General features: G+C 37.6%; 6 protein-coding genes across 12 annotated transcripts; 3 read left to right on the top strand and 3 right to left on the bottom strand.

Annotated features, from left to right (window-relative positions):
• Positions 1 to 3,196: 3,196 nt before the first annotated feature.
• On the top strand, positions 3,197 to 10,008 carry LOC148575513 (uncharacterized). Its single transcript, XM_088506265.1, has 7 exons — positions 3,197 to 3,385; positions 3,854 to 4,062; positions 6,510 to 8,026; positions 9,142 to 9,313; positions 9,382 to 9,456; positions 9,577 to 9,658; positions 9,751 to 10,008. The coding sequence occupies exons 1-3, from the start codon at positions 3,197 to 3,199 to the stop codon at positions 7,348 to 7,350; spliced, it is 1,239 nt and encodes a 412-aa protein (XP_088362391.1). The 3' UTR covers positions 7,351 to 8,026; positions 9,142 to 9,313; positions 9,382 to 9,456; positions 9,577 to 9,658; positions 9,751 to 10,008.
• LOC148575512 (F-box/LRR-repeat protein At3g59200-like) lies at positions 9,889 to 10,359 on the bottom strand. Its single transcript, XM_088506264.1, has one exon. It carries the CDS (start codon positions 10,357 to 10,359, stop codon positions 9,889 to 9,891), a length of 471 nt encoding a protein of 156 aa, XP_088362390.1.
• Positions 10,360 to 10,419: 60 nt separating this feature from the next.
• On the top strand, positions 10,420 to 12,943 carry LOC110269341 (putative FBD-associated F-box protein At5g56440). 3 transcript variants are annotated; one of them, XM_088504390.1, is made up of 4 exons: positions 10,420 to 11,339; positions 11,464 to 11,613; positions 11,705 to 12,003; positions 12,653 to 12,943. In XM_088504390.1, exons 1-3 carry the CDS (start codon positions 10,425 to 10,427, stop codon positions 11,981 to 11,983), a joined length of 1,344 nt encoding a protein of 447 aa, XP_088360516.1. In that variant the 5' UTR covers positions 10,420 to 10,424; the 3' UTR covers positions 11,984 to 12,003; positions 12,653 to 12,943. The 3 variants fall into 3 exon arrangements, with proteins under 3 accessions (XP_088360516.1, XP_088360515.1, XP_020972779.2); XM_088504389.1 differs by having other exon boundaries at positions 12,617 to 12,943; XM_021117120.2 differs by lacking the exon at positions 12,653 to 12,943 and having other exon boundaries at positions 11,705 to 12,157.
• An 818-nt stretch (positions 12,944 to 13,761) lies between these two features.
• LOC107626504 (protein IQ-DOMAIN 19) lies at positions 13,762 to 16,159 on the top strand. The gene is made up of 4 exons (XM_016329401.3): positions 13,762 to 14,452; positions 14,574 to 14,786; positions 14,940 to 15,620; positions 15,729 to 16,159. The coding sequence occupies exons 1-4, from the start codon at positions 14,066 to 14,068 to the stop codon at positions 15,747 to 15,749; spliced, it is 1,302 nt and encodes a 433-aa protein (XP_016184887.1). The 5' UTR covers positions 13,762 to 14,065; the 3' UTR covers positions 15,750 to 16,159.
• A 348-nt stretch (positions 16,160 to 16,507) lies between these two features.
• On the bottom strand, positions 16,508 to 17,718 carry LOC107626506 (small ribosomal subunit protein uS12). Its single transcript, XM_016329406.3, has 4 exons — positions 17,607 to 17,718; positions 17,059 to 17,214; positions 16,866 to 16,992; positions 16,508 to 16,779 (listed from the first exon to the last, which is right to left on the bottom strand). The coding sequence occupies exons 1-4, from the start codon at positions 17,609 to 17,611 to the stop codon at positions 16,639 to 16,641; spliced, it is 429 nt and encodes a 142-aa protein (XP_016184892.1). The 5' UTR covers positions 17,612 to 17,718; the 3' UTR covers positions 16,508 to 16,638.
• A 1,382-nt stretch (positions 17,719 to 19,100) lies between these two features.
• LOC107626502 (interactor of constitutive active ROPs 2, chloroplastic) lies at positions 19,101 to 23,484 on the bottom strand. Of its 5 annotated transcripts, XM_088504386.1 has the most exons (6): positions 23,265 to 23,396; positions 22,380 to 22,468; positions 22,051 to 22,107; positions 21,398 to 21,581; positions 19,567 to 21,243; positions 19,101 to 19,466 (listed from the first exon to the last, which is right to left on the bottom strand). In XM_088504386.1, exons 3-5 carry the CDS (start codon positions 22,068 to 22,070, stop codon positions 19,576 to 19,578), a joined length of 1,872 nt encoding a protein of 623 aa, XP_088360512.1. In that variant the 5' UTR covers positions 22,071 to 22,107; positions 22,380 to 22,468; positions 23,265 to 23,396; the 3' UTR covers positions 19,101 to 19,466; positions 19,567 to 19,575. The 5 variants fall into 5 exon arrangements, with proteins under 5 accessions (XP_088360512.1, XP_016184883.1, XP_016184885.1 ...); XM_016329397.3 differs by lacking the exon at positions 22,380 to 22,468 and having other exon boundaries at positions 23,265 to 23,484; XM_016329399.3 differs by lacking the exon at positions 23,265 to 23,396 and having other exon boundaries at positions 22,380 to 23,118.
• Positions 23,485 to 24,786: the final 1,302 nt, after the last annotated feature.

Genomic DNA, 24,786 nt, shown 5'->3' with positions numbered 1-24,786 from the left:
TCTTCCAAGTAATTTTACAGCATTATGTAGAGGTAGAATTTGCTTGTTGAAATAGGTGATGTTAAATAGAGAATTTAAGATTTATGACTTTATTGATTTTTGAATATGAATTTCTTGAATTTGTTAAATTTTTTACTGTGCATCTGTTTAGGTTTATAGTTGTTTTTGTTGATACAGGTGATGTTGAATAGGAAATTTAAGGTTTATGAATTTATTGATTTTTGAATATGAATTTCTTGAATTTGTTAAATTTTTTATTGTGCATCTGTTTAGGTTTATAGTTGTTTTTGTTGATATTACTGTGAATTTAGGGTTGTTGATGTTGCTGTGCATTTGTTGATGTCTTAGAATTAGTGTTGTTAGAACCGGACCAACCCATTTGGTCGGATAAGAAAATCGGCGAACCAGTCACAAGGTCGATCTGGTTGAGTAATTTGATCATATAAAAAAAAGAATCGATATGACTTAATTGGACCGTCCAGTTTTAACAAAAACCGGACAATCAGTGGATTTGAAACTAGGGGTGTAAGTTACCGAACCGGACCAAAAATTACCACAAAACTGAACCGAAAATTACAACAACCGATTTAAAAAACCGAAAAATCGGTTTTTTTTTTTACAAAACTGATCGGTTCGTTCGGTTTTCGGTTGGCTTGATAGAAACCGAACCGAACCAAACCGAACAGAAGATATGCACACATTTCAATGTTTTAACCATTTTAACCTTTAACCTAACAACAAAAATCTCCAACCTCTAACCATTTCAATGTTTTACTCTTATTATTTCAGTTTATTGACTATTTTAAACCTCTAATTATTGTGATTCATATTCTACTCGTTAGGAATTAAAAATCGAAAAAATCGACCGAACCAAACCACTGTTGGTTCGGTTCGGTTCGATTCGGTTGTTATAAAAGCAGCAAACCGAACGGTTGTGTGTCTGTAGGAACCGAACATATCGGTTCGGTTAGTTTTTGGTCCAAAACCGAACCAAACCGAACTGATAACACCCCTATTTGAAACCAGAACCGTTTTTTCAAAAAAAAAGGGAAAGAAAACCTACCCAAACCCAATAACCCTTCTCGAAGCCCCCCTTTTTCTCTCAAATTTGAATCTCACTGAGTGCTCTACCTCTCCCGCTCAAAAAAAACCATCCGCTCACCGCCACCGCACAGCTGCTGCCACCTTCTCTTCGAAGACTGAGTGTCCCAACTCCCAAGTCACAAACTCACAACCCTAATTTCCTCTTCGAAGCCAATCCCCACCTCCAACAAACGCCTGAATGAAGCTTCACCGTCGCGGACGAGGGGTCGTCTGGTCGTCGTTGGGCGTCTGGTTGTCGTCGGCTTGTCATCCTGGTCATCAGCATCGTCTGGTCGTCGTCGGGCATCTGGTCATCGTCGTCTGGCCGAGCTCTTCCGCGGTGAGTACTCTAAGTCTCTAACATAACATCTTTGTTTTTCAATGAATTTTGTTTATTTGGTTTGGGTTGCTGACTTGCTGAATTTTGTTTATCTGTATGAACTAGGTTGCTGACTTGCTGATGTTATTGAGTTCATGGGTTTTTTGGTTTTTATTTTCAATTGATTTTTTATTCAGTGAGGAATTTAGGGCAGATTTTAGTTTAGAGCTTCAGATGGCAGATGCAGAGTTTTTCAGTTTTTCTTCTGAGTTCTTGTTCTGCTTTTCAAATTCTTTTTTATTTTGTTAATTATATGGATTAAAGGTTCTGTAATTTTGAATAAATTTGATCTAAATTCAGTTTTAGAATTTTGAACTTTGCTATATAAGTTTAATTCTGCTGTATTGAATTCTGCTATATTGAGTTTTGGTGAATTAACTGATGAATTGATGAATTTAATTATGTTGAATGCTGTATGAATGGTATGAATTGATATATTTGTCTGCACCAGGGGATTTTCTGCACCAGCCCTTTTAGTTCCTCCTCCAAGAGCGTAGGGACCTTGCTTTCACCTCTGTGGAACGCTCGAGCAATCGAGCTTCTTCCCTTTGTTCTCCAGGTTCTCTCTTTCTCTGCTAAGTTTCTTGATGAGGCTATGGGCATCTTCAAGGCTAGAAATTATGGAATTAACCCTCTCTAGTTGCTTGTTGAGAACCATTGTATTTTGATTGACTTCATTTAGTGATTTTGTTCAGGTTCACTTTTCTTTTAAAATAATTATTTTCTTTTCATTTAGTGATTTCTTGCTGTTTTTATATTAGTGTGGTAAATTGAGATACTGTTTTTATATTGTTGGCATGGTTGCCAAACTCGCGAGTTAACTCGTAAACTCGTACGAGTTTACGGGTTTAGGTAGTGGAATCAAGTTGACTCAGAAACAAACTCGTTTCTGGGTAGACTCGGCTAGACTCGGACAGAATCGCTCAAACTCGCGAGTTTGCTAGCGAGTCAGCGAGTTTGAATTGGGTGATCATTTTCGCCAAAACGGCGTCGTTTTGGGCCCAAAAAAAAAAACAACTACAACTAACCCATCACCCAATAACCCTTATTCAAAACGGCGCACTCCAAGCCCTCGCTCTCCACCAAGCCCTGACTCTCTTATTCTTCTCCAACGTTTGCCGAATTGCCACCATCCGCCGGCACCGTTGTCTACGCCGCCACGCAGAGGCCGGACAGACTCTTCATCCCTCGCCTAACCAACGAGTTTTCCTCGTGTCGTGGAGTCGTGGTACACAGAGACGAATTTACTCAGCGCCTAGTGGGGGCAACTGCCCCCAGTGAATTTGAAAAAATTAATTAGTAGTTCTTAGTTAATTGTCTAATTTGCCCCCACCATCTAATTCATTTTGACCACACTCCCCACCCTCCAAATCCCTAACCGACTAACCTTTCTCCTTCTCCCCTTTCTCAATTTTGTTCTTCTGCTCCAACTTCCAACCTTCGCTTCCAAACTCCAGCCCTCAGTTACTGTCGTCTGCCGCCCACTCTGCCAGTTTCTCTGTCGTTATCCCGTTCAGCCTTTCTCCCGCGTTGGCTCCGTCGGTTTCTCGTTGCATCGCCGCGTGCCCGCGTCTGGTTCTGCTGCTGCGTTCCTTCAGCGTCTGGTGTCTGGTGAGGTCTTCTTCTTCTTCTTCCTCGGTCTTCACAGCTTCAAGCCTTCAATCCTCATCTGGTTCTGTCTTCCCGTTCCTTCGGCCGTTCGGCGTCTGGATCTGGTTCTGTCTTCAGCAGTTCATGGTGTGCGAGGTGTCGCTGGTTCTGCCGCTGGGTGCCGCCGTGCCACTGGTTTTGCAGTTCTACCGCTGGTTCTGTCGCTGGGTGCCTGGGTCTTGGGTGCCGCCGGTTTTGCCGTTGGGTATTGCTTATGATTTGTGTGGTTCTGCCGCTGCGTACCTGCGTTCCTCTTCTCAGTCTTCTGGATTTGTACCTGCGTTCCTCTTCTGTTGCTTATGATTTGGTTAGGTCTTAGCCTCTTAGATGGTATTTGTGTTGGTTTTCTTAGCCTCTTGGTCATAATTCATCATGGTTTTGAAAATCGAACCGGACTGGCCGGTTCAACTGGAAAAATTGAGAACCGGTCACCTAACCGGTCCGAGTAAGGTCAGAAGCCGCCTGGCAAAAAACCGCTGAGAAAACCAGTCGAACCGGCGGTTAACCTGCGAACCGGGAGAACCGTCCGATTTTTTAGCGGTTTTTAGTTTGGATATTAAACTACTAAACGGCGTTGTTTTGAATGTATAAAGAAAAAAAAAAGAGAAGCTAAACGCAACGAACCCTAATCCTAATCTCAGTCTCACACTCTCACAAGAGAAAGCACAGCATAGCCACCACGGGCAGAAGAGAAAGCACCCACGGGCCACGATCGAGCAGCCCCTCTTCGCTGTTGCATAGCCACCACCATCGCCACCGCAACCCACTGCCATCGCCACCGCATCCCACATCCTACAGCCCCTCTTCGCCGTCCCACAGCCCCTCTTCATCGTCGCCGAGCTCCCCTCCTCGTTGGTCGTCGCCGAGCTCGCCTCCTCTATCATCGCGATCGCCTCCTCCATCGTCGTCGCCGAGCTCGCCTCCTCCTTCATCGCCGTTACTCGCCGCCGGTAATACTCTGTTCTTATTCGTTTGGGCTTTTAACTTCGCTGCCTTCTGATTTTCTGTGCTTGATTTTATGATTTATTAGCTTGCGATTTGTTCATGATTTGTTATCTGTGCTTGATTTTATAATTTTTATGTTCATGATTTGTTATCTGTGTTCATGATTTGGTATCTGTTTATGATTTGTTATTTGGATTCATGATGAAGTCATCAGAAAAATTCTATTTGAGTTGCTGTTCATGATTTGGTATCTGTTCATGATTTGTTCATGATGAAATGAGTTGCCGCTTCATGATTTTGGTTGCTGAATTATTTATTTGTTCATGCTGGATTACATGATTTTGGTTGCTACTTCATGATTTTGGTTGCTGGTTCATGTTTATCTGGACTTCAATTCAAAAGGCTTTTGGAGGAAAACAAAAAAAAATAAGGCAGAAAATTATGAAGTTGTTAGTGAACCTCTAATAATAAACTTTGATGTTTGAAGTTGTTTGTGAACCTCTAATATTAAGCTATGGATAATTTATTATGTGAAATTTTAAATTTTATTAAGTTAGAAATTATTGAATTTATATATTTAAAATTATTTTTAGGTTTTTTAATAATTTTATTTAATATTTTATTAAATCGGTTCAACCCCGGTTGAACCCCAGTCGAACCAGTAAACCATTGAACCAGTAACCTCACCGGTTTATTGACCGGTCCGGTTCTCGCAACCTTGTAATTCATATAGTTAGTTCACTTAGTTGCTTCATTCAGTTTTTATTCTCATTTGCTGCATTGTTATTAATTTGATATAGTTCATTAATTCATTCAATTTGATATAGTTCATTAATTTGTTCTGATGTGATTGAATTTATTCTGATGTAATTGTGTTCTGATAGAGTTCTAATGTAATTGTTGGTTACTTTGTTAATTAACAATTGTGTTCTGATGGAATTCTAATGGAGTTCTGATGGTGTTCTGATATAGCCTTTTATGATCTTCCTTCCTTGAGTTAGATGGGTATAGTTGAAAGTAACAAGAAGTGCAAGAAAAACAACAAAATATTTGTGCATGGCTTGACATTTTCCCATAGTAGAAGAATTGTTTTGAAAATAAAGAAACACAGATCTAGGGGCTTATGATATGAATGAGAAGAATGAGAGGGGATTATGATATGAATGTTAGAAGGGATGATGATGTATTTATAACAATGTTCTGAAAACCGGATCGGATCGGTCGGTCGGACCGGTTTAACCACGAACCGAAAGTATTAATAGTCCGGTCAGACATATAAAACCGCTAATCAGAAAACTGGCAAAAAACCGTTAAACCGAACGAGAATCGGTCGGTCAGACTGAACCGAAACCCGGCCGGTTTACACAAAAGAGGGTAGCTAATTCGTTTCTTTCTCCCGTTCTCCCTTTCTTTCTTTCAATCAGAGAAATCACACCAACGCAACCACAAAGCCCTAGCACTGTAAGCCTACACCACCGCCACAAGGAGTGGCATACTGCCCAAGGACGGACATACGGGGGGCGAGTGGAGGCCTCGGCCCCCCAACTTTTTTAAAAAAAGATTAATAGTAATAAGTTATTAAGTATGATTTATTTTTTTTAAATTTATTTAGTATTTAGTCTAATATAAATAAAAGTCCAACATAACTTAAATATTAATAATTTCTAATATCTAAGAAAGTAAGTAACAATATTAAAAATAATCTGAAAATATATTATTACTAATATTTTTTAATTAAATAAAATTTTTCAAATCCCATAAAATAGATTTTTTTTCTTAACGTCCTTCTTGATTCATTTGGTATTAATTCTCTCTGTTTCAACTATTTCAACTGAGTGATCTTTTTCAGCGATGAATATTGTGAACTCATAAACAAAATGAAAGGTTAATTTCTTGCTAATTGTCTTTTAATTATATTGAAAAGAAAATTGCTGAAAAATTTGACACAGATTCTATTATCGATAAATTTTATGATATGAAGCAATTGACCACTTCGTTAATAAAAAGTACATATATATTTTTTGTACTTTAAAATATATTCTCTATCAATATATTTTTGTAATACATTTTACATTATATAATTTTTTGTATAAATTTTTAATATGATATATGTTATTGGCCCCTCCAGAATACTTGACTAAAACCCCAAAGTGGTCCTTGAGATTGGGGGAGTTACCCATACTTGTCCTTGACTTTTAAAATTCCCTAACAGCATCCCTGACATTCAGCTCTGGGACCCATAGTTGTCCTGCAACCCTTTCCGACGCCAATTCAGCAAACGGAGGGATGATCTGGCACCTCCAATGCCACGCTGGAGCCAACAACGACTAGTTGATGTGGCAAATCTGAATTTTGTACCCAATCTGATCCCTGGTCCCATTAAAACCCTAAAAGCTAAGATCATCCTCTTCATCGCCTGAGCTTCAAACTGCTGCTGCTGATTCCTTCTCAGATCATCCTCTTCATCGCCTCCAGCTCCAGGTAATAACACATACATATCATATGCCTTCCATTTCGATAAAACAAAACCTCAACCCCCAACACCTTCACCAACCTCTTCCCCATCATCGCCTTCAAGTTCATCAACTCTCGACCCAAAACAGCTGAGAGCACTCCAATCCCTCAACATCCCAACCTCAAAGGACCCATGTTCCAAATCCGCATTCCACAACGCCACAACCTGCGACAACTCAAAACCCTTCCGCCACCTCATCTCTCTCACACTCTCAAACTGCTCCTCCTACGTTGCACTCTCCTTCACCGCACTCCAATCACTCTCAACACTCCAAACTCTCAACCTACTTAACTGCCCCGTCACCCCCATTGGCTTCCCACCCGAACTCACCTCCTCCCTCCGCACCTTCACATGCATCAACAGCCTCCGCAAGGTCTCCGGCGTTTGGCTCTCTCAGCTTCAGAATCTCACTGATCTCGCCGTAACCAATGTCCAAGTCAAAGCTTCTGGACCTTACGTTATCCTTGCCCACATGGACAAGCTCAAAACTTTGACCATTTCAAACGCTAATCTCACTGGTTTTCTTCCTGGGCATTTTCATTCCGACCTTACTCATATAGATTTTTCTGGCAACAAGCTCAAAGGGACTATTCCCTCTTCGATTACCATGCTTTCTGGATTGAAAAGTTTGAATCTTTCCAATAATAATCTCAGTGGTGAGGTACCTGCTACCATTGGGGACTTGACTTCTCTGAAAACCTTGTCTCTGGAAAATGGAAGGCATATCATCTGTATGTGTTATTACCTGGAGCTGGAGGCGATGAAGAGGATGATCTGAGAAGGAATCAGCAGCAGCAGTTTGAAGCTCAGGCGATGAAGAGAATGATCTTAGCTTTTAGGGTTTTAATGGACCAGGGACCAGATTGGGTACAAAATTCAGATTTGCCACATCAGATAGCCGTTGCTGGCTCCAGCGTGGCATTGGAGGTGCCAGATCATCCCTCCGTTTGCTGAATTGGCATCAGAAAGGGTTGCAGGACAACTATGGGTCCCGGAGCTGAATGTCAGGGATGCTGTTAGGGAATTTTGAAAGTCAAGGACAAGTATGGTAACTCCCCCAATCTCAAGGACCACTTTGGGGTTTTAGTCTAATATTTTTGGATCCGTCCCTGAATTACTGCCGCCGTCCGTCCGTCGCACTCAAAGTTCGCCATCCATCATCTAGCTTCCCTCGTGCTCCAAGTCTTCAACCCTGTTCGCTGTCGCCGATCGCGGTTGCTTCCTCGAGCTCGGCGTCCGTCGTCTTTGTCTGCTCAACCGCACTTCGCTCGCCGTTTGTTTGCCGTTCACGTTCGCGTCTTCGTTCGCGTTCGCTCGGCGTTCACCGTTCGCGTTCACTCGCTGTTCACCATTCGAGTTCGCGTTTGTCTGGAAGCCACGTTGCTCTGCTTCAAACTCTGCGACCAACCCGCACCTCCACTCAACCATTGAACTGCTCTCTGTTGTCCCCCGCCGTGAGTTTCCTAAACCCGCCACCAGACAATACACTCACACAACACCAATACTCTTCTTCAAACTCTGCAACTTCTGATTTCTATTACAATAAGTAATTATTTGATTTGGTAGTGGTTTGGATTTTTTCATAGACTAAATTAAAGTTACAATAGTTATGTTCTCTTCTCTATCACATTGAAATTAAGCATTGAATTCTCTTATTTCGTTTTAATTTTACCGCACTCAACATGTTTGATGAAATGCTTTAACCATATTTCTGGTTGGTTTTATAATTTCTAGCTTTTAGAAACTAAGTTGATTGCATGTGAAATTAGAATAATTGGATCATAGTAATTAGGAAATTTTAGCTGTACAAATAGCATCTTTGCAGAAAACATATTTTTATAATATGTTGAGGAAAAGGGCTAGCTTCAAATGTTTCTAATAAATTAAAGCTGTATACTCTTATATTCTTATTTTAATGGATCTTTTATATGAATATATTAAGCAATCATGCATGTAAGAATATATTACTTGATGAAATGCGACTCTCGTTATAAATATGATCTCTATTATTGTTTTACTGAGTTCAGAGAAACGAGTCACTGATATAGGTTTCATTAATTTTATTAATTGATCAATTTGTATTTATAATCTTATACTGAACTTCTCAATTGTATAGAATTGTGAATTAATTTAGGTTTATAATTTTATTCTATTAGTAATGGAGAAATATTTCAAAAGAACTTCATTATTGCAGATTGGATCCCAAAACAATTCATCGACTTCTTCTAACTATAGTATAATTATATAAACTGATGGAAAAAAAATTAGACTGATGCTGCTTCATGCTTTAATAAGTTAGTAAACTGATGCTGCTTCATGCTTCATGGTTAAAATGTGTGGTTTACTGGTTGTCTAATTTAAACTGTTAGTTATTTAGTTAGTGGTTTTTTTGTTAATGTGTCTGAATATCTGAAATCTGAAATGTTAGTGTTAGTTTAGTTAGTGTTATGAATAATTCAACTTTGGTAGTGGATCACTCATCAGTTGGCAATTGAAATCTGAAATCTGAATTTGTTATTTATCAACTAAATCTGAATCTGAAATCTGAATTTAGTTATTATTGAATCAGTAAAATGCCTAAGAAGAGGAAAATGCCTAAGAAGAGGGTGAAATGGAAGGAAGAAGAAGTAGACGCCCTCATTCGAGGCGTCAAGAAATATAAAGAAGGCGATTGGGTTGGTATTTTAAATGATCCAGAATTCGCACACCACCTGGCTTTACGTAACAACCAACAACTCAAGGTAAACACTCCAGAAAACTGAGTCTAAGTGTTTATAGTTTTTAATTTTTGTTGTTTTGTGTAATTCAGGATAAATGGCGGAATATCAAGAACCATGTTCCAAGTGATGCAGGAAGTTCCGAGCCCGCCGAGGAGGGGAATAAGGTGAATGTGCTATCTGGGCGGAGGATCTTATTTGGACAATTATTTTTTTTTGCTGAAGTACTTAGGTGATTGTTATGTTGGTGTTTTAGTTTCATAGTGTTTTCCCATCTCGTTTTGCAGAAAATTGAAGAAGGAGATGCCCAAGAAAAGCAGAGCCTTGTCTCTGAACTAGAGGCAGCTCAGAAGAAGTGCAATGATATGGGTATTGTGTTTCTCTCTTGACTTTGTGGACTTTTTAGGTGACAATATCATTATCTAATAATAATTGATACTTCTACTTTATATCATACTTAGGTCAAATAGCTGGATACTGGAATTCATTGATTTGGGAGGTGAAATGAGGAGAGATGTTTGGCATGCTTTGATAAGTGAAATTATAGCGTTACACAAGTTCACACATGAATATGGACCTTGATAATGACCAATCTTTTGTTATAGGGATGGTAGATATACATCTGGAAACTCCGGACCATAATACAATGAAATATCATGTTTCAAGACAAGGGACGTCAGTGATGTACAAGTGAATATGGCTTTAGGCAAGTTCATTCTAAACATCACATTTACTGTAAGGCTGAGATATAGTTCCTGAAGACGGGGGCCAATGACGGCATTAAGCGATGTTGAGATGGGATCCACGCTAAAACTTTTGCAAGTGAGGCGGAACTTTTTGATGGGATACGAATCCGCATTGCGCTGAGCTAGAATAGCATTGACAAAAGAATCTAAGCTGGGATCCCCAGAGGAACAAAAGGGTTCTTCATCTATGTCAAGGACTTGGACATCCTTCCAAACATGGCGCCACCTGCGAGAGAGGCTGCTGGTGGATACAGCTTGTTTTGTTGGGAGGTATGAGAGGATGTCGCAAAGGATAGAGTTCGGTAAGTTACTGATCCTATCCATGTTGATGGATTCGCCTTTTGTCAGTTTTGTAGAATACAAAACTGACAAAAGGCGAATCCATCAACATGGATAGGATCAGTAACTTACCGAACTCTATCCTTTGCGACATCCTCTCATACCTCCCAACAAAACAAGCTGTATCCACCAGCAGCCTCTCTCGCAGGTGGCGCCATGTTTGGAAGGATGTCCAAGTCCTTGACATAGATGAAGAACCCTTTTGTTCCTCTGGGGATCCCAGCTTAGATTCTTTTGTCAATGCTATTCTAGCTCAGCGCAATGCGGATTCGTATCCCATCAAAAAGTTCCGCCTCACTTGCAAAAGTTTTAGCGTGGATCCCATCTCAACATCGCTTAATGCCGTCATTGGCCCCCGTCTTCAGGAACTATATCTCAGCCTTACAGTAAATGTGATGTTTAGAATGAACTTGCCTAAAGCCATATTCACTTGTACATCACTGACGTCCCTTGTCTTGAAACATGATATTTCATTGTATTATGGTCCGGAGTTTCCAGATGTATATCTGCCATCCCTCAAGAACCTAGAGTTGCAAATTGACGAAGTGGACAACAAGCTTTTTTCTGGCTGCCCTGTTCTTGAAAATCTTAAGCTCATTCTACAGTACTTGAGCCCAGTCTGCCCAAAAGGTTATGTTTATATACCTACAATTCAGATGCCTCAGACATTGAAGAGTTTAACCTTTGAAGATTACTCTACCATGTGTGATGAGATGAACCATCGTGTGATAGACACACCATCTCTTGAATACCTCCATCTGAAAATAGTGACGTCGGTGTTTTCTGAGCTACACATGTCGGTTAGCCATTTTCCCAAGATGGTGGAGGCACATGTTGATATTCAGGAAGATCAGTCACGTGTTGATATTAATGATGCATTTGTTGAACATGTCTGCTGGGTGCCCATGCTTCTCCAGGCACTTCGTGAAACAGAGTTGTTGACATTGAAACGTTACACAACTATGGTAACATGCTTATTATAATTCCATGATTCCTCAAGCTTAATGTTTGATATGACTCGATAATTTCAATTTATAACTATAATTTTGAATTAGGAATATATTTAATATCTAGTTATCTTCTACACAGTGCTTATTTGGTGCTCCAGCTTTTGAGTTTCCAGAATTTCACTATTTGATCTATCTAGAGCTTGATTTTCAATTTTTCAACACAAACTTCCTGCTAAACTTCCTTCACAGCTGTCATGTACTTGAAGCTCTCGTAATTTATAATTGGGAGGTATGAATGCATTTCAAGTTAAATCTAGTGTCTCTATTTACTTTTTGTTGTTTGCCTGAGTCTAATGAGAAGTGCTGTTTTTTGTTATCAGGAACCCTATCTCCTCCCCATGGACTATAATGGACCAACACCACCAACCATGGTTCCCAATTGTGTGACATCACATCTCAAGAATTTTGAGTTTATAGAATATCAAGACGCTGCAGATGAGCATGAATTTATTGCATATCTTTTACAAGGAGGACTTGTTTTGGAGACAGTTAACATTCAATTTAAATCCAAGTTAGACCTAGAGACAAAGTACAATATTGTCCAGGGTTTATCTGCTATACCGAGGGGCTCTACAATATGTCGGTTAAAATTTCTTTGATGAAAATCCCATTTAACATGGTATGAACTCACACTATCTCTATCCTTATCCTCTGTTGTACGTTGATCAAAACTGTTGACAAGATATCATGTTGGAGTCTTAGAGTTTTATATTATTAAAGTTGCACAACATTGAGTCAATTTTAGGGCCAGTGTTCCACCTAAATTCTTGAAATATTTGTCGATGCTTGTGAATACTTCTTACCTTGAGGCATTCTTTCCAACAGAATTGAAATTATAAGCATGTGCTGAGAGGAACAAGTACGTAAACAGTAAAAAAAAGGTTTCCTCTCATTAGCAATAATTTTCTATACTTCATTATGGATAATAATCTTGATTAGTTCCGGATTAGTTGCTGAAAGTATAAGCTAATGAGTTTGATTTAAGGAATTATAATAAGTAAGGAATAGAAGGAAATGAATAATATAAGCAGTCAAAGTGGGAGCTTATAAACATGCCATGTGATTGCCAACTAACTACTAATTGTTTGTTTATGGAAAGACATCCCTGATCACCTACTAATATACGATAGGCCAGGTATAATAATGGGGCCTGTTCCTCCTGTTCATTTGATAATCCATGTATACACAACCACTACCTTATCATTGATTACGATTTAAATTCATGTATACAGATCAAAACCTTACATAAATGTCCTTAAATGAATAAGGTTATGGATCTACTGTTGATTGAGGAAGCAATGTTGAAGGAAACTTGCAGCGCATTTCACTCAAGAGAGAACATAGAAGAAGCTCTTCAATCCAAGCAGCCTTTGGTTGTTGGGAATGACTTCAATTCCACACTTATAGAGCACATTCAGGAAAGAAATTAAAACAAGAAACAAATTTGATTAACTCGTTATCTCTTAAATTTACATGTATGTCACATGATCCATTGGCACGTGCACACACAAAACAGTTGTATGTTAGTGGATCTTTCAAGTTTCAATCACACAAGGTCTTCTAATTTTCCATGCTTCAACGTGGTACCTAAAAGGGACCCTGATCTTGATACCTCCACTATCCAAATATGAGTATTTTAGAAGGAGTCAGTATGCTGCATGTTGACCAAGTTTCTCACGTGGACTCTGATCCAATCCATTTCACAATAACCGAAAAACTGAAATCACCAAAACACCCTTGGCAACCAATCAAGTGTGCAATTATAGTATTGGAGGCTTATCGCGTAATCTATGAAGAAGCTTGGAATAAATATGATTATTGAAGCAGCAAATAAATGTGAATATTGAAGTTGTAAATAAACATATTCAAAGTCTGATTTATAATGTGAAGAAATTGAAAAGGCGGAATAGATACTGTTTCAATTAGAGATTTATTGGTTGGTGTATTTGTTTGTCATTTATATATGAAAGTTGTGTAACAGAATGCAAATTATTAGTATTTGTTCGGAAATGGATCTATAATTCTATATTTAATTATTTTGTTAGTCTTTATAAAGGAAAAAAAATGTAAGAACCTAATTATAAATTTGGTAAAATTTTAGGAACTAACGGAATAATTAAACCATAATTCTATATGAATATGATTATTCATTAGTGTTCCAAGTAAGATGTGGCAAACTTATTATGGGTGCTGCTTCTATGCTACTTCTTGCACTAGCAGCCTTACCTAACCACATGGGATCGATATCTGTAGAAGTGAAGTGCTCCTAATGGCCATTGCTAAGTCCGCAAGTCAGTTATAGATCTTATGACATTCTGTATATATAGAGAGAGAGAAATAGTAGAAGCGGAAAAAACTCTTGTCCTAATACAAATATATTTTGCCTATTTTTCTAACTGCTTCCCCTTTAAAACATATTTGTTTATCTTGGACATCTTTGTATAATTGTATTTGAGTCCTGTGACACAGTGTCAAGGCACAAAGTGGTAGTTAGTACAGAAAAATGAGATAATGTACAAGCCAGTGAGTTTAGGCTGTCAAAAAGATTAGCTACATTTAATAGGAGGGCCATAGTACTGAATGCAATTTTCATATGCAGACATGAAGAGATCTACATCTCATTTTGTACCTTTCTTTTAAGTTGTTGCTGCCATTTTCCAAATTGTGTGTTTTTGATAGAGATGGGGAAGACAGGGAAATGGCTTAGAAACTTATTGACAGGGAAGAGAGATAAAGAAAAATACAGGGAAAAATGTGCAACCATTAGCCCAATTGTTCTGTCAAATGGTACAGAAAATCCAATCACTCCAAACTCAACAACACCAAAGGAGAAAAGAAGGTGGAGTTTCAGGAGATCATCAGCCACAGCTACAGCTTCCAAGGAACTGAATTTTGCAGAAGCAAGTGCCACAGATGCTCAGAATGAGCAGAAGAAGCATGCTACGGCAGTGGTTGCCGCCACAGCTGCTGCCGCCATGATCTGCTTGACTTCCAGTTCTAATGAAAGAACTGGAAGCATTGAAGAAGCTGCTGCCATTAAAATTCAATCTGTGTTCAGGTCCTACTTGGTATGTAATCATATAAGTATTACACTAGTTTTAAAATATGTGTAACTTTGGAAATCTAGTACATCAATGTACCAGGTCGTATATGTGAATGGGTGAAACGTTTCAATGTTGTGTGTACCAGGCAAGAAAAGCATTGTGTGCTCTTAGAGGGATAGTGAAGTTGCAGGCACTGGTAAGGGGTTACTTGGTGAGAAAACAGGCCAGAGATACATTAAGGTGCATGCAGGCTTTGGTCATAGCCCAAGCCAGAGCTCATGCTTCAAGGCTTCGAATGGAATCACAAGGGAAGCGAAAAACCTTATTAGAGGATAATGTGTTCAGGCATATGTATAATGTGAGTTCAGCATTTCTAGCTAACTATCTTTCAAACTGTAGAGTGATGGCTGAAATTTCCAACTTAATTGCTGTCATCAGATGATGATGATTTGTATTAGTATTTTTCTAGTGAATGAGAATGAGTATGGATTTTGGTGTTTTGTCCATGTAGGGACATGAGAGAGGCATGGAAGAGAACATCAAGATTGTGCAGATGGATGTTTGTGATTCAAGAGGAAGAAACAGCACATCAAATCACGGATACGGCCATAGATATTCAACATATTATTCACCAAATGGTTATGTTTATTCATACTTAAAAGAAGGAGGCAGCAACAAGGCATCACCAGCACCTTCAGCAATGACAGAGTTCAGTCCAAGAGCATGCAGTGGCCACTTTGAGGATTGTGGAGCCTTCAACACAGCACAAAGCAGCCCTCATTACTACTCAGCAGTTTCAAGAGAGGAGGATTTGAATCTTCCTTTTGCTTTTCCTGAACCAAACTATGCAGCAGACTCCATGTCCTATGACTACCAATTTTTCCCAAATTACATGGCTAACACTGAATCATCAAGGGCCAAAGCCAGATCACACAGTGCACCAAGGCAAAGGCCAGATTCATTCGAGAGGCAGCCAAGCCGGCGAAGAGCTTCGGTGGAGGGAAGAAGTGTCCCGAGGCCAATGAGAATGCAGAGGTCATCTTCACATGTTGGTCTCACGGCACAAAACTACCAATATCCTTGGTCAATGAAGCTTGACAGGTCAACTGTTTCCCTCAAAGACAGCGAGTGTGGCTCTACAACTTCAGTGCTCACAAACTCCAATTACTGCAGATCTCCTGCTGCATATAATGTGAGTACTTAGGTATTTAGTTAAGTTCTATTCATTTTTCCAACTTGTGTAGCAACACCAATACTCTTCGATCTGATCAGATTTCATGAATGCTTCCTTTCGATGCAGCCTCGTGGACATAGGTACTGAAATCGTGCATTCCAATACCGGTTTTGAAGGAGACCTTCTGCTTTTAAACTCGAGTGCAAATAACAAACCCATTTGATTGATGTTCAGCTTTTGAAGTGTTTCTTTCTTATTCTTCTGCATGTTTAAACTTTTAACCATTTCAAGTGTGTATAATTTTACCAGCATCAATTTTAGTTTCCGATGTCTATTCTATTTCTGTAGAAAATAAAGATGACATAAGTAACGTCCAATAATCTGGAATTTGATATTCAAAACGATATCAACGCATGACGGGGAAAGAAGCTACTTAAGAAGCCCATAATATGTGTTATGTATCACATATTCGATTAACAAATTTACTCTCCCCATATATATTGCAAGAGATAAAAAGGAGGGAGGAAAAAGTATCGAGATACAAAGAGGAAAATCAACATGCGCGTGATTCCGTTCGCCAATTGTAGTTAGAATAATAGCATCCTTGCCATATATGGATTTTGTTAATTGGGATACTTTAGATAAAGCGAGTTTAGTTCACTGGATAATTTTCCCTGTAAAGAGAACGACATTCTGCTTGCCAATGATCGACAATGTTAAAAGAAAATTCAACAAAACTTAACAAATTGTTTATCGCATATATCCATGTTAAATTTTTTTACTTGTTATTGTTTACACTTCATTAACGACAAGCCAAAGGAACTGGTAACCAGAAACATAGTAAGCCTACCGCGAATCAAAACTGATAAGATCTCTTCTCAATTGAAAAATAGTAGAAACGATGCTGGTCGAACCAAATGTGACATTTTCATAACTAGCATACAAAATTGTCCATAAAACACATTCAACTCGTAACAAAATTCATAACATTTTAGAGAAACTATAAGAAAAGAGAAGAAACATGCATTGCGCAAATTTAAGACCTTGGCTTCTCCTTCTTCTCCTTGAAGAGAGCCAAAAGAGAAACACCAGAGACCTTCACCACCTTAAACCTGACTCCAGGAATATCTCCCACAGCATGACCCTTTCGTCCGAATCCGGCAATCAAGACTTCATCCTACAGAAACAGGCACATCTCCGATGTTAACAACATATTCTACAAATATTAAAATAAATTGGATCAAGTTCTAAAAGAACACTCACATTCTCTTCTATGTAGTTCAAGCAACCATCATTTGGGACAAATGCAGCAATCTTCTTGCCATTCTTGATGAGCTGCACTCTGGCACACTTACGAATGGCAGAGTTGGGCTGCTTAGCTTCAATACCACTGCACATAGAAAACCAATTAGTTCCCCTCCCCAATATGAAAAGTTGAACTTTAAAGTAATCTTACATCTTCTCAAGGACAATTCCCTTGGCATGGGATGAACCAGCAAAGGGTTTCTTCCATTCATTGCCGAGATGGGATTTCTTGTAGGACTTATCTGCCCACCTTTGCCTCCTGCGGTGGGACTTCAACTTGCGGGCAGCTCCCATTCCGCGTGTCTTCCTGTACATAATTTCATACACCGCAAATAATCCCTACTTATCACTAACTATGCCGATGCCAAAGAATATCAAAATCAAAAATTTAAAACTCAATAAACAGAAATCAAATGCTGACACTAATTCAACTCCTAAGCTCAGGCTTATAACCACATGGCAAATATATATATATAAAACTAAATGGGGCAGATAAATGCAACCTTGTATCCTACAAGATAAGATATACCATAGGGTAGAAAAATTAAAACTTTCCTAGGGGTTGTTGAGGTAAGAAGCAAGGATTTGATTTGAGTAAAGAAATATAAATACATAAACATAGGGGTTGTAGGATTCAAAAAAGTTCATCCTTTATGTGCAAAATTGGAAGACGGAAGGAGAGGTGTGAAGAGACGTTACCCCATGGCGACGGCGGGTTAGTTGTTCTTGTGCTGCTGCGGTAGACGAGCTGGGTGAAGATGGAGAATGAGCTGCAGAAAACCAGAAACCCTAATGCTGTTTGGCGAGTCAGAGTTGGGGCCTTATATATACTTGGACATGCGAGTGAGACTTGGGTTCTGTTCAGCTTAACGAGCCCTTTGGCCCAATATAGACTTACCTCAAAGACCACCTCCCACAAAAAAAAAAAAAAAAAAAAAAAAAAAAAAGAGAGAGAAAGTATAGACTTTTTTTTAAACAACGTAAATAATAAATTAAAAAAATAATTTTAATTTTAAAAATCAAATTTTGAATTAATTAGATATAATTCTTGTTTTGTATGGATAGTGAGCCTAAAATGTAGTCATTATTTACGTTGTTAGCATATCTTATTGTTTATTTATTGGAATTGAAAAAAAAAATATAACCTACCCTATGTTTATTAGCACTCGTATAAAAAAGAGATGAGAGTAATGAAATTGGTTTGGTAGTTTATTAGTTTGTTTAAGTGACGGTTGAGAATTCGAATATATTTTGTATGCAGCCCATTATAGTGTCTATAAATATAATATTTATATAATAAATTAGGTTGCATTTAGAAAGGAGATTAAAATCGAGAGGTTGAGATAGAGAATAAATTAAGTTTTTATATTATGTTTAGTATAAAATATATTAAATTAAGTTATGTCTAAGAATTATATTTAGTTTAAGATAAATACAGAGATTAAAGAGTAAATTTAAAATTTAAATAGTTAAATAAAAATATTTTTTTTAAAAAATATTATTAAAATTTCAGTTTTCACCTTCAAAAATTTCAATCCGATATCCTAAAATTAAAATGTTAGTTCTAGCCTCTAAAATTTCAAAGGCTACCTTTTAGTGTCATGTTGTAGAAAATTTTGAATTTCTATATTAAACACTTTGTTAGCAAAACTCGCAATCCGTCAATAGTCAATTACTTAGTTTTATAACTGTTAAAAAATTTGTCTTTCTTTTTGTTTTATCTTTTTTTTTTTGTAAAAAAAAATTAGTAGGCTTTAAAAATTATTCTTAGAGAGTATTGAAAAAAATAGACAGGAATTGAATATTGAATATAGAATTACAAATTGAGACATAAAGAACTAACTATTCGGTTGTGAACTCAGCCACTCAATTATTTAATCCTTACTTGAAAAAAGTATGAAATTTATATATTCTATATCAGAAAGCATAGAGAACTAAGTTATAATTAGTTAATTCATTCTTTAAATTTTAAACCCTTTTGTTTTTGGAAGATTTAAGATTAAGGTGTATAATTTAGAATTTAGAAGTAAAAAGATTATCATTTAAAATAAATAGAATAATTTTTAGAAAAGAATAAATGACGTTGATAAAAAGAATAGCTCCCTAATATCACTGGTGATATAAATATGCTAGTAACCTTTGTCGTGTAGCACAATGAAATCAATTAAGCAAGAGTCATGTATCTCATTCTAATTTTAAGGGGAAAAGAAAAGAAAAGAAAAGGGTCAGTTAAGAAAATGCCCCTTTTTTCTTCGTTTATTCAAAAGATGGCATATAACATAAAACATACATGATAGTTGTTAAATACATACATCATCAAAAGTTGCCCAATATGGAATCCTCACCCTTCTCTATTACCCACTAACTAGTAACTAGGAATGTGTTGACATGAAAACTTCAAAAGGACCAAGTAAATGCAAGGTCTATAAACATTCATTGCACCATTACAAAGCTGAGGGGATTGAAACCACCATCATCTTCAAATATACATATTTTTGTGATGTTGTGACACCATGATCTTTTGTTAAGGTAAAAAGTTCCCTAAGTAGTGCTTGAAACCTGAAAATAACCAAAAACAGAAAGTCCAGCAAGTAGTATGATTATGGAACAAAATGAGTTAAACCATTTGAGCAATAAACCAACAATCATGAAACGCTACCTTGGACACTCAATGATTCTTCTTCCACAAAACTCCAATCTTCTTCAACATGTTTGTGTTTTTCTTCTTGGGCGAGTCATCATCTGTGTCTTCTGAATAAGGAGAAGTCATCTTGCCAGTGATAGAATTGAAATTATTATCAAGTGAACCGGTTCTCTCCACAACCTTTCCATTGTTTCCAGCAGATAGTATGGTGGCAGCTGCTTCGGCAGCCTTTCTCCACTGATCCGACTGCACTTTCAGTCTCCTTAACTCGGCCTCTAACTCAGAATTTGCAGTCTGTGCAGCATCTAATTGCTGGGTTACCCGAGCTGCTCTATGGTTGCTTTTATCCGCTTCTTCTGTTATGGAACCGAGTTTCATCAGTGCCTCTCGCTCTGCAGCTCTTGCTGCTTCTGCCGAAGCAACAGCCTCATCAGTAATCTTGTTCTTCTCTGATTCCCGCCTCTCTATCTCCATTTTGAGCGAGCTGTTCTCCTCGGTTATATTCTGCAGTTCGGTCTCTCTATCCATTAATGTTTCCTTCAACTCAGCTACATTAACTTCCAATTTTCTGAGCTGCCCCACGAGTTCAGATTCTCTTTCACTAGGCTGGCTCAGCTTCATCTTTGACTTGAGCCCCTCATTCTCCTCCGACACACCCTGCAACCTCGTTTCCTTCTCCATCAGGCTCGTCCTAAGCTCTTCCATGTCAGCTTTAGCTATTTTCAGTTCCTCGCATAATTCAGCTTGTCGCTTACATGACTCCGATTTTGTATGCTCCAGCTGTTCATAAGTACTTCGAATCTGCAATGTGCTCTGGATATATTCTTCTTGGTACCGTGCCTCAGCAACATCCAATGCAGATTTCAATTTTGCTGCTTCAGATTTCACGGAGATAAGCTCTGCTTTGAGCTGCTTTATGTCCTCATTTTCTACATTTTCTAATTCAGTTCCAGGTTCATTGGTTGGGCCTGATGTATCTTTCTTAGCACCACAAGCCAAATCAGCCTGGAGCTTGTTCACATGTTCCTCCAATGCTTTAACTTGAGCTCTTGACTGCTCCAACTCCAAAGCCATGGCTTTATAAGCTTCTGAGGCTTTCATAGCTTCTAACTGGAGTGTTTCCACAGTCCTATTTGCTGCTTCTAACTGCATTTGAGTTTTGCCAACTATTTCCAACGCCTGGGACTCAGATTCTTTGCAATCGTTTACTTCATTTTTCAGCTTTTCCACAAAAGAGAGTGTTTCGTCGAGCTCCATTCTCAGCTCCTGTATCTCACCATGAGCTGTTTCTGCATTGTTTGCCTGAGAAGCTTCAGATTCGCGTGCTCTTTCGAGTTGCATTTTCAGCTTCTGGATTTCATTCATGGCAGATACCAGAGCAGATGAATCCATTGCATGCTGCTTTTGAACAGCCTCTAGTTCAGACTGCCATGCTCGGTCGCGGTCTTGAGAGATTTTACGGAGCTCTTGAATCCGTTCTTCTTCAGAAGCAGATAGTTCCAAAAGCTGATGCTGGGACTCCTCCAGCTCTTTTGTCATTGCTACAAGCTGCTTTTTCGCCTCTTCGGCCTCTTGCTGAGCCTTTCTTTTCCATGACTCAGAGGAGTTAAGTTGATCCTTAGCTCTCTTGTGATCCTCCTGAAGTTGAGCAAGTTGAGACTCCAATTCCTGGACCCTAGTCGGCCTCTTCTTCTAGAGTAAATAATGAAGAAATTATCCATAATTTGAATACACTTTGGTGTTGAGACTTTTCATATCCATGGAGATAAATATTGTATAGTTTCTATTACTCATAAGATCACCAATATAATTGCCAAAATTACAGGCTTTTCGCCAAGAAGCATACCTCAGACAATGGACTTCGTGGTGACTTGTGTTCAACAACCTTTGGGATTTTATCCTTTGGAGTCTTACTCAATGGGTTCGGAGATGAGGAGGCAGAGTCTGAATCAGAGCCTGGTGCCCTGGATTGTCGACCAGCACGAGGAGTTGCAGGAGATTTCCTTCGGGGCATTTCTGAAGTGCTAGCTCTGATCAAAGCCAACCATATGCCAATCATCAAGCAAAAATAAGCATAGAATGCAGATCAAAAAGCATCTTAACCAAAATTTAAAAGATAAAAAATGAAACATTCATTTGAAATAATTTCTTTTTAAAATTTCAAGAATGAAATGGAACATTTACAAGAAAAGGTGCTATGTTTTTTACAAAGATACAAAACAGCCCTTCTCAACACATGATTGCCAAATGGAGGGGAAAATAAGACAAAATAACAACACGATTCATTAGCATCTCACCAAACAACTCCAATCAAACAGACATGTCTCCTTAAAAAGTAAAAACTATATATCAAAGATCCAAATCTTGTTGTAGATAAAAGGTAGATGTTCAAAACATGTAATATGATCCTCATTATGAATCCACTAAAACACCAATTAAATAAATAGAGAAGGCACAAAGATGGAGTGTTGGAAAAGAGTTAAGTACCAACAACCCTACCTTGCTTTTGTTGTCTGCATATTTTAACGTCAAAGTCGATAGGGAGGCAATAGTAATCTGAGAAAGAAATAAAGCCAATAAGGATTTTGATTTATAAGAATGAAAGAGACGGATTTGTTTGCACTTTGCAGCAAATAACAATGGTATTCAACAGAAAATAAAAAACCCAACAAACAAACAAACCTACATATAATTCCTTCAAAGAAACTCCATGTAAACTAACTCCACTACCACCAAACAAAATAGAAATAAATGGAACACACTAAACATAATAAAACCTTGCACCAACATAATAAGTAAACTATCATTAACGGAAAACTATCTTCCACCTTTTTTCAAAAGTTTCTTTAATGACATTTCCTCCCTTTTACTCCATAGCACCAAGGAGCACTTGAGCCCTCCATGGACCATCAATAAACTACAATGACAGCTACATTAGCATCCCACTTAATGTAATCTTCTAAACCCATGATGCGGTCAACGAAAGCATATTATAACTAGAAATGATTGGGTGTGCTATGCTGTACAGAATTGCTGACAACCATAATTCCAAGCTCATTAATGTTCAGGATTAAAGTGTCCTCCTTTTATTTTATTTTCTTTATTTTTTCCCCTGAGAATAGTAGAACTTAAGTGAAGCTCAATTGAAGTGGCAATGGTCCCTTTTAAGTTTTAGCCATTACTCTCTACACATGTGGAAAGTGAAAAACTAGCTCGTTTGAAGAATAGGGGAAAGACACAAACTTTAAGCACCCCATGTCTGAATATGAAAACTAAAATCCCAGATCTACATGCAGTGTATCACCAAAACATCAAAAGGAAGCAAAGCATTTAAATAAAAAAAGTATGAAATTGAAAGAGGATACAATGCACAACCCAAGTGTTGTAAAACAAAGAAGTAAAAAATAGAATGAAAATAAAGACAAAAGTTCCTTTTTTTAAAACACTCAAATAGGCAGGAAAATGACAGATTTGGGAGACGAGAATGGAAGAATCTTAATGAAGAGAAGGAAACTAAGCCAAAACCAACAAGCCCAACTGTACAAACACACACCCCAACACACCAACAACCAACCTGACTCAGAATACTATTATAAACAATACACAGATGAAAAATATCAAGCTTTTGTCGTAAAAAACATGGGAAAATGATAACAGAGCTGAACCAATGGGAAGTGGCAAAGAACACACCACAGCTATGAAACAGCAGTTACCAGTGTATAGTAATGATGCTACTGTTGTGAGCTGGGAGGCGCAAAAAAATGGTAGAAATGTTGAAGAGTAGCAAGGAAAGAAAAGGAAAAGGAGCAAGTTTTGGGGAAATGGAGGACAATGGTCAAAGCCTCAAAGGTGGATTGTTAGAGTGGTAGTCACTACTCACTAACTAGTAAGCTCAGGTGTCTGTCTGAGCCTTCTCTCTCCTTTCTTTCTCTCACTAGCTGTGTTACTGTTCTTTTCTTTTTTATTTCTTTTTTTAAGTGTACAGAGTCTAGTTACGAAATCCGATGTGTGTTAACAAAAAATTAAATTTTAAAATAATCAATATTATATTATTTTTTTAAAATACTGTTAAGATATATTTATCACTTTTTTTAATATATATTTTACTTTTTGAGAGGTCATAAAACAGAAATAAATTATTCACTAGAAGGATAAGTTAAATAAATTAGTTGTAGTGTATTATAATTATATTATACATTTAATAATATAAATTTTAATAACAGATATACGTATTTATTAAGGTAAGTCTTAAAGTAATCTTTGAAATTGTACTCAAATCTTAAAGTGGTCCTTAAAGTTAATAGTTACTTAATTTTGTTCTCAAACTTGTACTTCAGGACTCATGCTAGTCCTTAATACACTTTCCGTTCATCAGAACACTAAAACGACGTCATTTTGTATTTAAAAAAAAAAAAAAAAAACTCGAGTCTCTTCTTTCCCAGCCCGAGCCCCTTCTCCTTTTTCTCTATTGCCGCTTCTCGCTGACCTCCGCCACAGTGCTGCACCGCGCTGTATGCCCCATTTCTCAACCTAGTCTCTTATACTCGTCTCCTCTCTATTTTTTTTTGTCTCTCCTTCTCTTGTCTCCTTTTTTGTCTTTCTCTGCCTTCCTGATTTTAAAATTAATTTTTCCATTACTTCATTTTATTTTTTTTCATACACATACATAGAGACAATATATATGATTTCAAATTACGTAAATTTTATGCAGTAAACTAATGAAACAAAGATTCCAGTAAAATAAGAAAGAGATTGCAAAAACAGAGTTAAACAAATGACAAAATTAATGCATTCAAACATCCAGAACAAACTCTATTGCAGTATGGGCTAAAAAATTTTCAGTATGATTTGGAGTGTTTTGACTAAAAGTACTTATGATTTGGACAAATTAATAACTTGACCACTCAATTTGTCATAAGCCTGCAAGATATACATAAGGTGTCGGTATGTTGTCTGTTTTTTTATAAAACAAAATTAAGTCATTCGAAAAAAAATTGCTAAGAGAAGGATATCTACTATAAAGTTTTAGACAAAAAAATTCTTATCTCTATTTTCTTCTGTGAAGCATATGGAATAGTTTTTTTGTACAAATTGTAAAAAGATAGAGAGAGAAGAGATCACCTTACTGTAATTTCTTACGTGGTTTAAAAAAATTATGAGGTTGTTCTTCTATAATAACAGAATAAAATACAATAATCACACATTTTTTCATCCAATCCATCCATTTTTTTTTTA

This window comes from Arachis ipaensis, chromosome B2 (genome assembly GCF_059453495.1).
Source record: "Arachis ipaensis isolate K30076 ecotype BB chromosome B2, ASM5945349v1, whole genome shotgun sequence".
NCBI classification, from domain to species: Eukaryota; Viridiplantae; Streptophyta; class Magnoliopsida; order Fabales; family Fabaceae; genus Arachis; species Arachis ipaensis.
Note: the sequence above shows the minus strand (reverse complement) of the source record. Positions and strands in the feature narration are given on the sequence as shown.

Excerpts from the sequence above, each read along its gene's own strand:
- LOC107626504 (XM_016329401.3), top strand. The coding sequence starts at position 14,066 with ATGGGGAAGACAGGGAAATGGCTTAGAAACTTATTGACAGGGAAGAGA. Across the intron at positions 14,787-14,939 it reads TGTTCAGGCATATGTATAAT|GGACATGAGAGAGGCATGGA; the intron begins GTGAGTTCAGCA and ends TTGTCCATGTAG. Across the intron at positions 15,621-15,728 it reads GATCTCCTGCTGCATATAAT|CCTCGTGGACATAGGTACTG; the intron begins GTGAGTACTTAG and ends CTTTCGATGCAG.
- LOC148575513 (XM_088506265.1), top strand. The coding sequence starts at position 3,197 with ATGGTGTGCGAGGTGTCGCTGGTTCTGCCGCTGGGTGCCGCCGTGCCA. Across the intron at positions 3,386-3,853 it reads CTTCTCAGTCTTCTGGATTT|CCACCACCATCGCCACCGCA; the intron begins GTACCTGCGTTC and ends GCTGTTGCATAG. Across the intron at positions 4,063-6,509 it reads ATCGCCGTTACTCGCCGCCG|ATCATCCTCTTCATCGCCTC; the intron begins GTAATACTCTGT and ends ATTCCTTCTCAG.
- LOC107626502 (XM_016329397.3), bottom strand. The coding sequence starts at position 22,070 with ATGCAGACAACAAAAGCAAG. Across the intron at positions 21,582-22,050 it reads ATGCAGACAACAAAAGCAAG|AGCTAGCACTTCAGAAATGC; the intron begins GTAGGGTTGTTG and ends GGCTTTGATCAG. Across the intron at positions 21,244-21,397 it reads CACGAAGTCCATTGTCTGAG|AAGAAGAGGCCGACTAGGGT; the intron begins GTATGCTTCTTG and ends TATTTACTCTAG.
- LOC148575512 (XM_088506264.1), bottom strand. The coding sequence starts at position 10,359 with ATGGATAGGATCAGTAACTTACCGAACTCTATCCTTTGCGACATCCTC.
- LOC110269341 (XM_088504390.1), top strand. The coding sequence starts at position 10,425 with ATGGATAGGATCAGTAACTTACCGAACTCTATCCTTTGCGACATCCTC. Across the intron at positions 11,340-11,463 it reads TGAAACGTTACACAACTATG|TGCTTATTTGGTGCTCCAGC; the intron begins GTAACATGCTTA and ends TCTTCTACACAG. Across the intron at positions 11,614-11,704 it reads TCGTAATTTATAATTGGGAG|GAACCCTATCTCCTCCCCAT; the intron begins GTATGAATGCAT and ends TTTTGTTATCAG.
- LOC107626506 (XM_016329406.3), bottom strand. Across the intron at positions 16,993-17,058 it reads GGAATTGTCCTTGAGAAGAT|TGGTATTGAAGCTAAGCAGC; the intron begins GTAAGATTACTT and ends TTCTATGTGCAG. Across the intron at positions 16,780-16,865 it reads TGAACTACATAGAAGAGAAT|GATGAAGTCTTGATTGCCGG; the intron begins GTGAGTGTTCTT and ends CTGTTTCTGTAG.